Source organism: Leuciscus leuciscus (genome assembly GCF_965113295.1).
Source record: "Leuciscus leuciscus genome assembly, chromosome: 1".
NCBI classification, from domain to species: Eukaryota; Metazoa; Chordata; class Actinopteri; order Cypriniformes; family Leuciscidae; genus Leuciscus; species Leuciscus leuciscus.
Genome location: NC_138725.1, coordinates 18,581,767 through 18,595,697, shown reverse-complemented (window position 1 = coordinate 18,595,697; position 13,931 = coordinate 18,581,767). Strand labels below are relative to the sequence as shown.

The 13,931-nt window shown below is 43.6% G+C and overlaps 2 protein-coding genes across 2 annotated transcripts in view; one reads left to right on the top strand and one right to left on the bottom strand.

Moving 5' to 3' along the window:
• The window catches only part of LOC309500870 (uncharacterized protein), a 32,902-nt gene extending 23,064 nt beyond the window's left edge, over positions 1-9,838 (bottom strand). Inside the window, exon 1 of the mRNA XM_082172684.1 lies at positions 9,786-9,838. The gene's annotated coding sequence lies outside the window, so the exon portion shown is untranslated. The remainder of the gene's footprint in view (positions 1-9,785) is intronic.
• A 1,276-nt stretch (positions 9,839-11,114) lies between these two features.
• LOC309499131 (E3 SUMO-protein ligase ZBED1-like) lies at positions 11,115-13,297 on the top strand (the record flags this gene model as incomplete). The annotated part of the gene is made up of 2 exons (XM_082170193.1): positions 11,115-12,101; positions 12,422-13,297. 2 exons carry the CDS (start codon positions 11,115-11,117, stop codon positions 13,295-13,297), a joined length of 1,863 nt encoding a protein of 620 aa, XP_082026319.1.
• Positions 13,298-13,931: the final 634 nt, after the last annotated feature.

The following is a 13,931-nucleotide window of genomic DNA, read 5'->3' as shown; positions in this document are numbered from 1 at the left end:
CTGAAAACGGACGTTAGAAACGTGACGCTAGTCAGCTGTTAACTTTAGCATACTAGTAGCTGGATTAAACACGGTTAAAATGCTGGCCAAACAGTGTAATGTGTGACTGTATTTCACTGTAGACTGTTGAGGGTAAATGTGGCTGAGTCGTCGTGAGCTGATGTAAACACTCAGGAGAAGTTAGATGAGTTGGAAACAGATGGGATCTTTTTATTTACCCCAATTAAGGCCAAAGAAAGGCAATACAAATTTACAAGAAAAAACAAAAAGGAAAAAAAAATACTGTTTAGTAAATAAAATAAATTGACATGAGAGTCAGAAAAAAAAGAAAAAAAAACACAATCAAAATTTTGCAGCTGCTTAGAAATTGACCTTTCCACAAGCCACTATACATAGAGCATCACACAGACTTATGTCCTCTCATCTCACGCTCTTTTCAAGAGAATGAAGCTACTAGTCTTTATAGAACTGAAGGCACCCCTGAAATTGGCACATACCAACATAATATTACAATACAGGGGTGGCTCAGGTGAATAGCCATAAATGCTTAAAAACAGCCGAAATGCTACAACTATACAACTAGAAAATTACAAAATATTATTTATATGGTTCCAGCTAACATTTGGCAAAGCCACAAGTCATATTAACAGCCAAAAAATTAATAACTCAAACTCCGGGTCACTTCCAATTGACCCGGAAGTCATAGCGTCATTTAAACCCCACCATTGCGGCAAAATTCCTTTACACCAACAAACCGGAGACGCCAGTAAGACACACAGATGGTATGTCAACGATATGTTCCTTTTAAACTAAATAAACAGATACATAATTAACAAAACATATGTTGCGTGGTTATTGAAACTGATCATGATTGTGAAATAAATGGCATGGTTTTAAACAGTAAGATATGTATTGATAGTAGTAGCTATAGCAAATAAATCACCGTAGTATTAGATATTATAAGTGTGCACACGAAAACTACGGGATTACTGTGGGGGTTTTGATAATGGTTAGGTTACCGCTGATTTCAAACAGTATAAGGATTAACAAAATACATTAACACACTTGACAAACAAATACAGGCAACATTTGCACTCAGTCTTTGTGAACTGGAATAGGTAGCGCGTCGCTACCGTGACGGTAGCTATGCGCCCCGTCACACCACACCCCCCCCCCCCCCGTCACCCCCCCCCCCTCCCCCTTAAGAGAGAACGTCCAGGTCCAGCTCATGACGTGAAAGAAAGTCAGCAATGACGTTGTCCTTTCCCGCCCTATACCTCACAGTAAACCTGTATGGCTGCAAGGATAGGTGCCATCGGGTGATTCTGGAATTAAAGTCACGCATGCGATGTAGCCATTGCAAGGGCCTGTGGTCTGTCTCCAAGACAAACTCTTTGCCAACAAGGTAATATTTTAAAGTGTCCAGAGCCCACTTGATGGCGAGACACTCCTTTTCAATGGTGGAGTACTGAGTCTCACGAGGGAACAGTTTGCGGCTCACAAACTGTATGGGTCTTTTATCCTCACCCTCACCCTGCAACAACACTGCTCCCAGGCCGATGCCCGAAGCGTCGGTTTGCACCGTAAAGGGTGAGGAAAAGTCCGGACTCTGCAACACCGGTTCGTGGCACATGCTCTCCTTGAGGTCGTAGAAAGCTGCCTCACACTCAGCAGTCCAGACCACCTTATTGGGGCTGGTCTTGCGAGTGAGGTCTGACAGGGGAGCTGCTCGGCTTGAAAAGTTGGGGATAAACCGCCGGTACCATCCGACCAACCCCAGAAAAGATCTCACTCCCTTCTTGGTTGAAGGCGGCTGGGAGCTGCGGATAGCGTCCACCTTGCTGACCTGAGGACGTATGGTGCCGCAACCCAGGACATATCCCAGGTAGCACACTTCGGACCGGGCAAGCTGGCATTTGCTGGCATTCACTACCAGCCCGGCCTGTCGAATCCTTCGGAAGACATCACTGAGGTGTTGAAGATGTTCTTCCCATGACGAACTGTGAATGATGACATCATCGATATAAGCCGCGGCGTGGTCCTCAGCGCCCCTCAGCACCTCATCCATGAGACGCTGGAATGTTGCTGCTGCACCATGAAGGCCAAAGGGCATGACCCTAAACTGGAACAAGCCAGATGGAGCTTTGAAGGCGGTCAGTTCCCGTGCTTGGGGGTTGAGTGGCACTTGCCAGTACCCCTTACACAAGTCTAAGGTGCTGAGGAACTCAGCCTTTCCCAGGCGCTCCACCAGCTCGTCCACACGGGGCATGGGATATGGGTCAAAAGCTGAGATGGTATTCAGTTTCGAAAAGTCAACACAGAAGCGAAGCCCCCCGTCCTTTTTTGGCACCAGGACCACGGGACTGCACCACTCACTGTGTGATGTCTCGATCACCCCCATTTCCAGCATCGCCAACACCTCCTGCTTCAGCGCGGGGATCAGTCGTGCTGGAACCCTGGTGGTGGTCTGCCGGATGGGGCCTGGAGAAGTCAGCCGGATGTCGTGGGTGATGACGTCGGTTCTCCCCGGCTGGTCTCGGAACAGGCCTTTTGGGATGATTTTCAGCAGGTCATCCTGCTGTTCGGTTGTCAAATGGGTAACAGAGGGGTAGGTTGACTCGCCGCCCGCAGTAGGAAAGTACTGCTCCAACGGCTCTTCTTCCTCTTCCACAGTCCGCGCCCACAGCTGGTCTTGGATAGATGATGGTCGGTCAATCCATTGTTTTAGGAGGTTCACGTGGAAGATCTGTTTGGAGCGACGTCTGTCTGGCATTGAAATTTCATAGGTAACCTCGCCAACCTTGCGAAGTACCTTGAAAGGGCCTTGCCACTTCGCCAGCAAACTGCTTTCTGCTGATGGCAACAGTAGCAGCACTTTCTGTCCGGACATAAAGGTACGGCTGCGTGCTGTCCGGTCATACCACGTTTTCTGCCTCGTTTGAGCCTGGGCCAGGTGTTGGTGGGCCCTGGAGCTCAGCTGGTCCAACTTCTCCCGCATCTTCAGGACATAACTCACAATGTTGGTTGGCTGGTGAGGAGCGTCCCCCTCCCAACTCTCTCGGAGGATGTCAAGCGGGCCTCTCACTTCCCGTCCGAACAAGAGTTCGAAGGGAGAGAACCCGGTAGATGCCTGCGGTACTTCTCTGTAGGCAAACAATAGGTAAGGAAGCCACTGGTCCCAGTCAGCTCCTGACTCGGACACGAACTTCCGCAGCATCGACTTCAAGGTCTGATTGAATCTCTCAACCATACCGTCGGTCTGCGGGTGGTAGGGTGTAGTTTTAATGCCCCGGATCCCTAACAGGGAGTACACCTGTCTCAATGCCTTGCTGGTGAAGTTACTTCCCTGATCGGTTAAGATTTCTTTGGGGACACCCACACGGGAAAAAAGTTGAACTTAACTATTGGCCACTTGCCTTGCCTTAGTATTTCTGAGGGGGAATGCTTCTGGGTAACGTGTTGCATAATCACAAATTACTAAGATATAGCGGTGCCCTGCCCTACTCCTCTCTAAGGGACCAACTACATCCATAGCAATGCGACTAAAAGTTGTGTCAATAATTGGGAGACTGATGAGGGGAGCTTTTAAACCCCTTTTGGAGCGAGCAGACAACTGGCACTCTGGACAAGACCTAGTGTACTCTGCTATGTCCTTGTTGAAACCTGGCCAATAAAATCTTTGCAGGATTCTCTTCTCAGTCTTCTCCCTGCCTAGATGTCCTGACCACGGAATTCTGTGACCTAGGTGTAACACTTTGTCTCTAAGAGTCTTAGGAACAACTAACTGCTCTGTGTCTGCACTCACTCGATACAGTTTCTCATTATTGATTACAAAACACGTCACCCTCCCTCATGGCTTCTCTAGCCTCAACATCGGTCTTAACAGAAGAAAAGCAAGAGCTAAGTGTGGGGTCTTCCTGTTGAAGCTTCTTGAAGTCTTCAAAGATTTCAGTGTCTTCTAGTTGTGGGAAGGATAGACTTTCCTGCACAGCTGTACCTGCCACCTTTGCTCTACGCCTCTCTGCCTTGGACTTTTTGGGTTTGTCACCAGGACAACCCTCAAATGGTAACTCTGACCAAACATTGGAGTCTAATTTATCCCTGGCCTGTGCTCTAGTTGTAACATAAGCACTGACTGTGTTAACACTTTGCAATAGTTCTGTAAGGACTGGCACATCCTGGCCTAAAATCACTGGGTAAGGGCATTTATCCAAAATCCCTACGGTCAACAAGTATTTTTGGCCATTAATATCTATGAGAACCTCACTGGTCTGGTGCTCAGACTCATCGCCATGAATGCAGCGGACCCTCACTTTGCCCACAGGCTGGAAATCAGGCCTCAAACAAGATTGAAGAACGAAAGACTGACTACTTCCTGAGTCAACTAAAGCCTGAACTATCTTTCCACTTATCTTCACAGGGACAGTAACATCAGAAGACACACAAGGTAAGTGCTTAGTAGGGCCAGGTAGGTAACATAGTCTGGAATCAGACACTTTCTTCAAAGTGCAATTGGGCCTAATGTGACCTTGCTGACCACAACCGTGACATATGGGCACTCTAGGTGTTCCAGCTGGAGTGGGGCTAACATTGGGGCTATTGGGGCTGTTGGAGGGCCTAAACACACGACTGTTACCACCCGCAGACCTACCAGAGGCTGTCTTCTCTGGCTCTCTCTGGGCTGCTTGGTAGGGTCTTCTCCAGTCCTGCTGTTGTGGACCCAGGTGATAGCCTCTTCTGGATTGTCTGGCAGCCATGAAAGTCTCCACCAGATCTGCTGCTTGCGCCGATGAACCCGGGGTGCGTTCTCTCACCCACACCTGAAGCTCAGGGTACAGCATGCCCAGGAACTGCTCCAGCACGATTTGGTCACACACCTGGTCCCTGGTCCGCGTTTCTGGAACTAGCCACTTCTCCATCAGGTCCTTTAGCCGGGCTTGACGTTCTTTCGCCGTCTCACCCTCCTTGATGGACTTGGAGCGGAAACGCTGGCGGTAAGTCTCGGCGCTGATGTTGAACTTGTTGAGAATGGCTTGCTTCACTTTCATGTAATCCTGGCTGTCTTCAACACACATGGCTACATAGGCAGATCTGGCCTTACCATTTAACAAGGGCACACGGTACAATGCCCAAGTGTCATGGGGCCACTGACTTGCTGCTGCGAGCCTTTCGAAGGTGGTTAAATAATGTTCAATATCTTCATCCTCTTCATACGAGGACATCCTAGGGGGTTTCCACCCCCGCTGGAGGTTTAGAGGTGTGGCAAGGCCGAGGGCGGTGGAGTTGAGGGAGCTCTGCATCCTTGGTGCTGGGTGCTGATCTGGATGTGGCTGAGGAGTTGGTAAATCCAGAAAAGGCATGTTGAGTGGATCAAAGGCTGTCGAAGGGCGGGAGCTGGGCGGGTCCATCTGTTGCAGTCCGGCGAGCGGCTGCCTCGTCGCCTGCGTTGATGCTGGATCGCCTCTCACCAGTTGTTGTAGTTGCTTGAATTGGTGCTCCATACCTTTCCATCTCCGCTCTTGCCGGAGCGCCTCTGCCTCTATCTGGTCCTGCTGATGCCGCTGAGACTCCACCATCGTTCTCACAATCCTCTCCAAGCGATCTGTCCTGTCTTCGACCACAGGAGTAGGATGCTTGGATGACTCTGTGGATTTGGGCCTGGTACCCATAGCTGAACCATCTCTAGGAGGTGCCGTACCTCTGCCTTGATTGTCCATCTTGCCTCACTGAGTGCTGCTCGGACACTGATTACCCGGAAACCGCTGCCACCAAATGTTGAGGGTAAATGTGGCTGAGTCGTCGTGAGCTGATGTAAACACTCAGGAGAAGTTAGATGAGTTGGAAACAGATGGGATCTTTTTATTTACCCCAATTAAGGCCAAAGAAAGGCAATAAAAATTTACAAGAAAAAACAAAAAGGAAAAAAAAATACTGTTTAGTCAATAAAATAAATTGACATGAGAGTCAGAAAAAAAAAGAAAAAAAACACAATCAAAATTTTGCAGCTGCTTAGAAATTGACCTTTGCACAAGCCACTATACATAGAGCATCACACAGACTTATGTCCTCTCATCTCACGCTCTTTTCAAGAGAATGAAGCTACTAGTCTTTATAGAACTGAAGGCACCCCTGAAATTGGCACATACCAACATAATATTACAATACAGGGGTGGCTCAGGTGAATAGCCATAAATGCTTAAAAACAGCCGAAATGCTACAACTATACAACTAGAAAATTACAAAATATTATTTATATGGTTCCAGCTAACATTTGGCAAAGCCACAAGTCATATTAACAGCCAAAAAATGTATAACTCAAACTCCGGGTCACTTCCAATTGACCCGGAAGTCATAGCGTCATTTAAACCCCACCATTGCGGCAAAATTCCTTTACACCAACAAACCGGAGACGCCAGTAAGACACACAGATGGTATGTCAACGATATGTTCCTTTTAAACTAAATAAACAGATACATAATTAACAAAACATATGTTGCGTGGTTATTGAAACTGATCATGATTGTGAAATAAATGGCATGGTTTTAAACAGTAAGATATGTATTGATAGTAGTAGCTATAGCAAATAAATCACCGTAGTATTAGATATTATAAGTGTGCACACGAAAACTACGGGATTACTGTGGGGGTTTTGATAATGGTTAGGTTACCGCTGATTTCAAACAGTGTAAGGATTAACAAAATACATTAACACACTTGACAAACAAATACAGGCAACATTTGCACTCAGTCTTTGTGAACTGGAATAGGTAGCGCGTCGCTACCGTGACGGTAGCTATGCGCCCCGTCACATAGACTAGGGGTGGAACGGTACATGTATTCGTATTGAACCGAAACGCTACGGGCGTCACGGTTCGGTGTATAAATTTACACGGAGAATACATGGTATAAAAATAAATATAACTCGCGTGCAAATTAATTCATGTAATGCGGAACTACTGTTAGATACGCGGGTTCTTTGGGGATACCTAATCTGTAGCCCCGCTTTAGCTCTGAAGCAGGCTGCGATCATTGACTGTAAAAAATAGGCTGCGATGTAAAGATTGCATTGCTGGAATATGGTGTGTGTGTGTGGGAGAGAGAGAGGGAGACTCGGGAGAGGGAGAGAGGGGCACGGGTGCGGGCGCGATCGAAAAGTCGCGTGTGTTTAAAGTCGCAAAGTGTTTACTTATATTTGTTTGTGTGTGAGAGAGAGGCGCGGATGCGATCGAACAGTGGAAATATAAAAACATACTCCGTCATTTTGTTTATAAAAGACATCATTCAAACTGCAAAGTGTTTAAGTTACTGTTAATTAAAATTAAGGAAAACAAATATATTAATCTGAAATGTAGCAAATAAATTCTCAATTCATTCAGGTACAATTACCAAACATATCTCAAGGTCACAACAAGTGCAGATTGGTCAAGTGTTCAATAAATGTTTTTGTTGAGAAATCTTGTCTATCTTAAGTAATTATTTGTGTTATATTTTATCTTTCAAATAGAGGTTAAAAACAAGCACATAATCGGCCAAAAATCGGCCAAAATAAATCGGCAGCATTAATCGGCCATCGGCCGACCCGGATTTCAAAAGATCGGCATCGGCATCGGCCTGAAAAAAAACATATTGGTCGACCTCTAACTTGGACACATGTTTGTAAGAGCACAGCAGACTAACGTTATGACAACTTTGTCCAAGAAAACCACAGTCTCACCCTCACATGGCAGAACCATATTTATGGGAATTTTAGAAGACAATATTTTGTATTTGTTTATTAAAATTTAAAAAATGTCCTCATTATTGCGGCAACCCACGCGATCTGGCGTCTTCTCGTCAACTCCCCCACCTGCTTCCCTTGTTGCTGGAAAAACTTATATTTTCCTCCCTGAACGATCGTGTGACCTGCTATGGCAGTTCTTGATCGAGCAACACTGGCCAACAATAACGCTGTTATTAAAAACTCGACAGAAAATCCCAAAACAGCCTCCTACACATGAATTCAAATACAGCGGGTAGAGCGGGATAGGGCGCGATCCTCTAAATATGGCGGCGGACGCATAATGCAACATGGCGTGACGTCACCTTCACATTCCCTTAACACATTATATAAATACAAATCTCATGAATTTACAAAACTCATTTTTAAGTTCTTCAAGTTTGAAGATTTTTTTTATTGTTGTTTTTACGAACACCCAACCTCCTTTAATAATACAAATAATAATAATAATAATAATAATAATTATATACAAACGTTTATATTTATGACAAGGTTGTGAGGACGTCGTGGTAAAGTTAATTTTTTTTTTAATCTTGGCTAACGTTCCAGAAACATTGTGGGCACGTCCTCAAAAGACGTCGCTAGTTTATCGCATGGAGAACGTTGTAGAGACGTGGTCCACTAAAGTAATAGGCTTGTTTGAGATGAACAAAATCTGCGCAGAACCGATCACCGGTGATCAGCGCGAGATGCATGCCGGTTAGAAATGTGTCCGAGTGCGGTCCGCCTTGCTCTGATGTCATGCTGACGTATGTCAAAAATCTCTCGCGAGCGCAAGGCGCACGTGTCGGATTCTGCAGTCGAGCGCAGTTGCTCTCCACCGACTGCGCTGATCAAAAACACGATGGGAAACAACTTGCTGACGACACAGCTTAAAGGTGAACTAAGTAACTTTTTTTTTACCTTAACTGAACAGCTTCGGAGTCATTGGAATGGTTATATTACTTATTTCGGGTTGAATGGTGGTCGTTTCGCACCCCCCTGGTTCCCGTGAGCGGAAAATACGCACTTGCAACTTTGAGCCGGCGGGCCGCCGGCCGCTGCGTCAGGAAGTCTCGCGTGATATCAGGTCTCGCGATGTAAACAATTGCTTTACGGCCAAAAGAAATCTGCTAAAATGCTGTCATTATTGCGCTCCCTCACGCTGTCCGAACCCGAATGAAGAAGACGTTTTAAAGAATGTCCCGTCTGCTTTGATGTCGTTGATCTAATAGCCTCTGGTGTCTGAGAATCAACAACGAGTTTTTACAACAGTGTTGTCAAATATCTATTCCGAAGCTGTGGGGGGAGCTCTAGAGAGAAACCTGCGAGCAAAAAGCGAGAATACAGCGAAGAAGTCCCGAAGCTACTGAGTGCTGCTTTAATGCTCATTGGTTTAAACAACTGAGATGTATTGTTCTCTTTTAAAATGTTTGATTTTAAAACTCAAATATCAGGTTTTATGTGTATATGTGAATATTCCCAAACTATCTGACAGTGCGATCTCTTTGGGTTTTCGCACTTACATTTTTATAAAAAAAAAATAGAAACACATATGTCTGTATTAAAGAAAAAATTATTGATAAACATGTATTTGGAATGGAATTAAATAACAAGTACTTTGGGGGTCTTGTTCATTTTATTTATTTTCATATAAAAGCAACAGAACTTGAATTACATCCAGTTTATTAGCAACACTGTGCACAAGCTTGAATCCCGCGATATCCATCTTTGATCTCACAGGTGTCAGATCCACTACGAGAAGAGAGAACTGTCCGGCTTGCCTGCGCTTTTTTCACTCCTCCTCTCACTGCAGCCGCCTACTCTCGCGTACATTTCAGGCGAGGCAAGGCGCATCTCAAACAAGCCTAATGTCACGCTGACCAAATGCCGACTAACTGACGACGTCGTCACAATGTACTGTGTTAGCTGGGATTGCAACTGAGTATCCCAGAATCCCAGACAACACTCATAAAAAACCTAAGACACCGAAATACACATATGTAAACATTTACACCAGGTTACTCACATGTCTCTGAACGCACACATGCACAGATAACGACAAAGACGACAACTATGCACTTCAGAAATATCTACGATGTGCTGCCTGTGGTCTTCTTCTTCTTCTTCTTCTTCTTCAGTGAATTTTATTGGCAGCGTGCAATATTTGTGCATTACCGCCATCAACTGGATTGAGGTGTGATCACATTGGGAAGTCATAAATAAATGTATATTTAAAATATATATATATATATATATATATATATATATATATATAATTTTTTTTTTATTTTTTTTTTGGGCTAAAGTCTTCTTGCTAGTTGTGTTTCTTTTATAAACTCTATCACTGCTTTGGTTGTAGACTGTGTTCCAGGTAGACTCAACAGGCTGCCCGTGGTCACTCTCACTACTAACTCAAAACGAAACCTATCAGACAGCGCAAACAGATGTCCTCTCGGTGACCCCAAAACGAAAGCGCTGATTGGCTGATCCCCGTTACATAAATTGCAAGTCCTTCTTTACAATGTCTATGGTGTTAACAATATTTGAAGTAAAATTTTGGTTTGTTCTAAAATGATCAGGGATATGCAACTTTAGGTAATAATTAATACATAAATTACTTTAAAAGGACTCAGTTTCATTGATCATTTAAATTTCATTTTTAAAAGAAATGTTTAATTGTTCAACATGCAACTGGTGCATTGACTGACAGCCCACACATACAGCTCAAGACATTATTCATCCGTGCCGGACAATAACAACAAGCTGTTGATAAAATTATGAGTTTAATCAATCATTACTTGAAGTACAAAAATGTATAAAAATTTAAACTAATGAGACAGATCTCAAACAATGAACGAGTTAAAATTAAAGGAGAACTCCGGTCAATTTTAACATTGAGCTCATTTTTTTTGTAAATTTGGAGTGCTGTCAGTACAGAGAACAACGACAAAAATCGGTGTTGCCTACACCAAAATTTGCGCATAGGTTTAGTTACCTATGATCACGTGTGTGAACTCGACAATCGATTACTATTGACTTTGACCGAAAACAGGAAATAAATACAGGTCTGAGCGCTAGGCTTGCCACGATAGACGGTGTTGATGGTGTTACCGGTTTTAAGACGCAATACCGGTGACATCGCTTTTCCACCGTGACACCGTCCCCATATTTTTTTTATTTTTATTTTTTTTATTTTTTTTATTAAATATTTATTTGAATTAAATGGAAAATATAATTCTAAATAATTTACTTAAGACGAGAGCATGCACTATAATTAAAAACTGAACATAGCTAATGCGTCATCTTTCATTTATCACGTGAGGAGAACGAGAGGAGTCGAATTTACAGAAAAAGAATGGCGGACGATTTAGTGTCGAAACGCAACGCAAAAGCGCCTGTTTGGCAATATTTTGGGTTCAAACCAAATGCAAAAAGGGAACCTGAAAATGTTAATGAGGCTATCTGCAAACTTTGCCTGACAAAGGTGGCAGCATCTGGAGGAAACACAACTAATTTATACACGCATCTTCAAGCGCACCACAAAAATGAGGCTGCCAAATTGGGCAATGCAGTAAAAAATCGACCGCAGAAGCCAGACGAACAGGTGCAGCCATCAATTAGTGATGCATTTAAGCGATGCACAAAATATAAGAGGGACAGTGTGAGGTGGAACAAATGCACTGATGCAGTGACCAAGTATCTCTGCAAAGAAATGGTGTCTTTCAACACAGTTGAAAAACAGTCTTTCAAAGACCTCGTAACCACACTCGACAGCCAGTATGAATTGCCTGGACGTACATATTTCTCAAAAACAGCTGTTCCATGTGCCTACAACCGTATCCGTGGTGAGCTGCAACAGGCCATTTCCACCACAGTCGAGTATTTTTCGCTTACAACCGATATGTGGTCGAGTACAAAAATGACACCTTACATGTCGCTAACTTTCCATTTCATTGACACGGAATGGACACTGGTGTCAAAATGCCTCCAAACAAGTTTTTTGCCACAGGACCACACTGCTGCTAACTTGGCCGATGCTTTGGATGAGGCTCTGCATGACTGGGGATTAAAAGAGGATAATGTGTCTTGTGTCACGACTGACAGTGGAAGCAACATTAAAGCGGCTGTTCGTAATTTAGGCTGGCCCTGGTTAAGCTGCTTTGGGCACAACCTGAACCTAGCTGTGTCCAACACTATTGAGAAGACGGAGAAAGCCCGTACGGACCGTGCCCTTTCTGTTTGTCGCACAATAAACGGCATGTTCTCTCACAGCTGGAAAAGGAGAAGGGAGCTGCAGAAAGCCCAAGTCCACCTTGGCCTCCCAGAGCACTCGCTCGTCACGGTAAGTTTACTCTTAGTTCTTATAAAAAGTCTTTAGTATAGTAAATAAAATATTATAAAACATATTGTAAATAAAATAAAATAAAATAAAGATTATAATTAAACTGCTTTAAAGTAGTTTACTTTAAAGGATATTCGGCAGAAAACCGCGTTATCCTTTGCAGAACAGCTTAAGAGAAAGTTTGAGATTTTTTCGTGCACTTTTTCGGAAATTCCGGGTTTCATACCACATCTTATGTTTTTTTTTATTATTATCATTGGTGGTAATAATAATAATAATAATAACAATAATAATAATAATGGATTTATTTTCTCCTTGAGGACTGTGCAACTCGCTGGGGCTCTAAGCAAAAAATGATTGATAGGATGCTAGAGCAGAGGACGGCCATCAATCGAGTTCTTGCTGAAGATCGTAAAGTCAATGTGAGCATCACATGGCAAGATGAGGATGTGTTGCAATCGCTGAACAAAGCGTTAAAGCCAGTAAGTGAGTTTACCGACATTCTGTCTGGAGAGAATTACGTAACCGCGTCATCTCTTCTCCCTGTGCTGCGTCTCATTAAAGAGGACACGTTGGCCCCATCGGATGATGACAGCCAACTGACAGCCAACCTTAAAGCCGGCATCGTGTCTATTTTAGACGAGAAATATAAAGCTCTGCCAGAAGCAAGCCAGCAGCTTATGCGCAAGACAACATTCCTGGACCCGCGCTACAAAGGTGACTATGACTCGAATGTCGAAGAGATCAAGAAGATGATAGAGGAAGAAGCGGTCATCCTCGGTAGGAAAGCGCAGTCAGTGCACTCCATGAGAGAAGAGGGAGAACAAAATGAGGAAGCTGACATCGTGGTCGACCCACAGCCCAAAAGAAAAAAAACGTTGGCCAGTATATTAAAAAGAAAATCAGACACTGTGACAGTTAATTTGACTATTCCAGAAATGGTGGTGTCGGAAATCTCCACCTATGCTCAGGAATCCCCCATTCACGCAGAGCAGGATCCTCTGGCCTGGTGGAAAGAGAACCAAAGTAGGTTCCCCCTGTTGGCAAAGGTAGCCAAAAAGTATCTTTGCGTGTGCGCAACAAGCTGCGCATCCGAGAGAGTGTTCAGCACGATGGGGAACATAGTGAGCCCCACAAGATCCCATCTTAAGCCAGAGATGGTCAACATGTTGGGTTTCCTGGCAAAAAACATGTAGACTGCACTGTTAATAAATAACAATTTATAGTGTTTTTGTTTATTTATTTTTAATTTTTTTTAAGACTGCTGACTTGTCATTTTTGTAGCCTGATGTCATTTTGGAAGTTTTTCTTTTATATTCGTTTCTTGTTCATTCGTTTAATCGTATTTAAACGTTTTGCAATGTATTTATTTATCTTTCTATTTTATTTTCTTATTCATTTTAAAAACATTCTAACATAGGCTACGAAATAAACGTTCTATGGTGTTATTTGTTTGGTTCCAACTTCCACAGTTTTTTCAGCCTGTAGCATTGTTGTTGGTTTTTTTCGTTATGTTAATAAAAGTTATGTTTAATATCAGTGTTTTTTTTTTTTTTTTTTTTAGTTTCGTTTTCGTCCATTCAAACAATTGACGCGCGAATTGCCAATTCCCGCAAAACTGAAAGTGAAAGTATAATACGCACGCATTTATAAGCTATTTAAAAGCAGAAAAAAAGAGGAAAATAGGAAACCCCCACCCCCACGGTGATACCGGTATTACCGGTGTTGTCACATGTCGATTAACCGGTGGAGAAATTTCCTCATCGTCACAACCCTACTGAGCGCTGGCTGAATTAACACCATTTTTATTCATATCTTTCACATCTACTG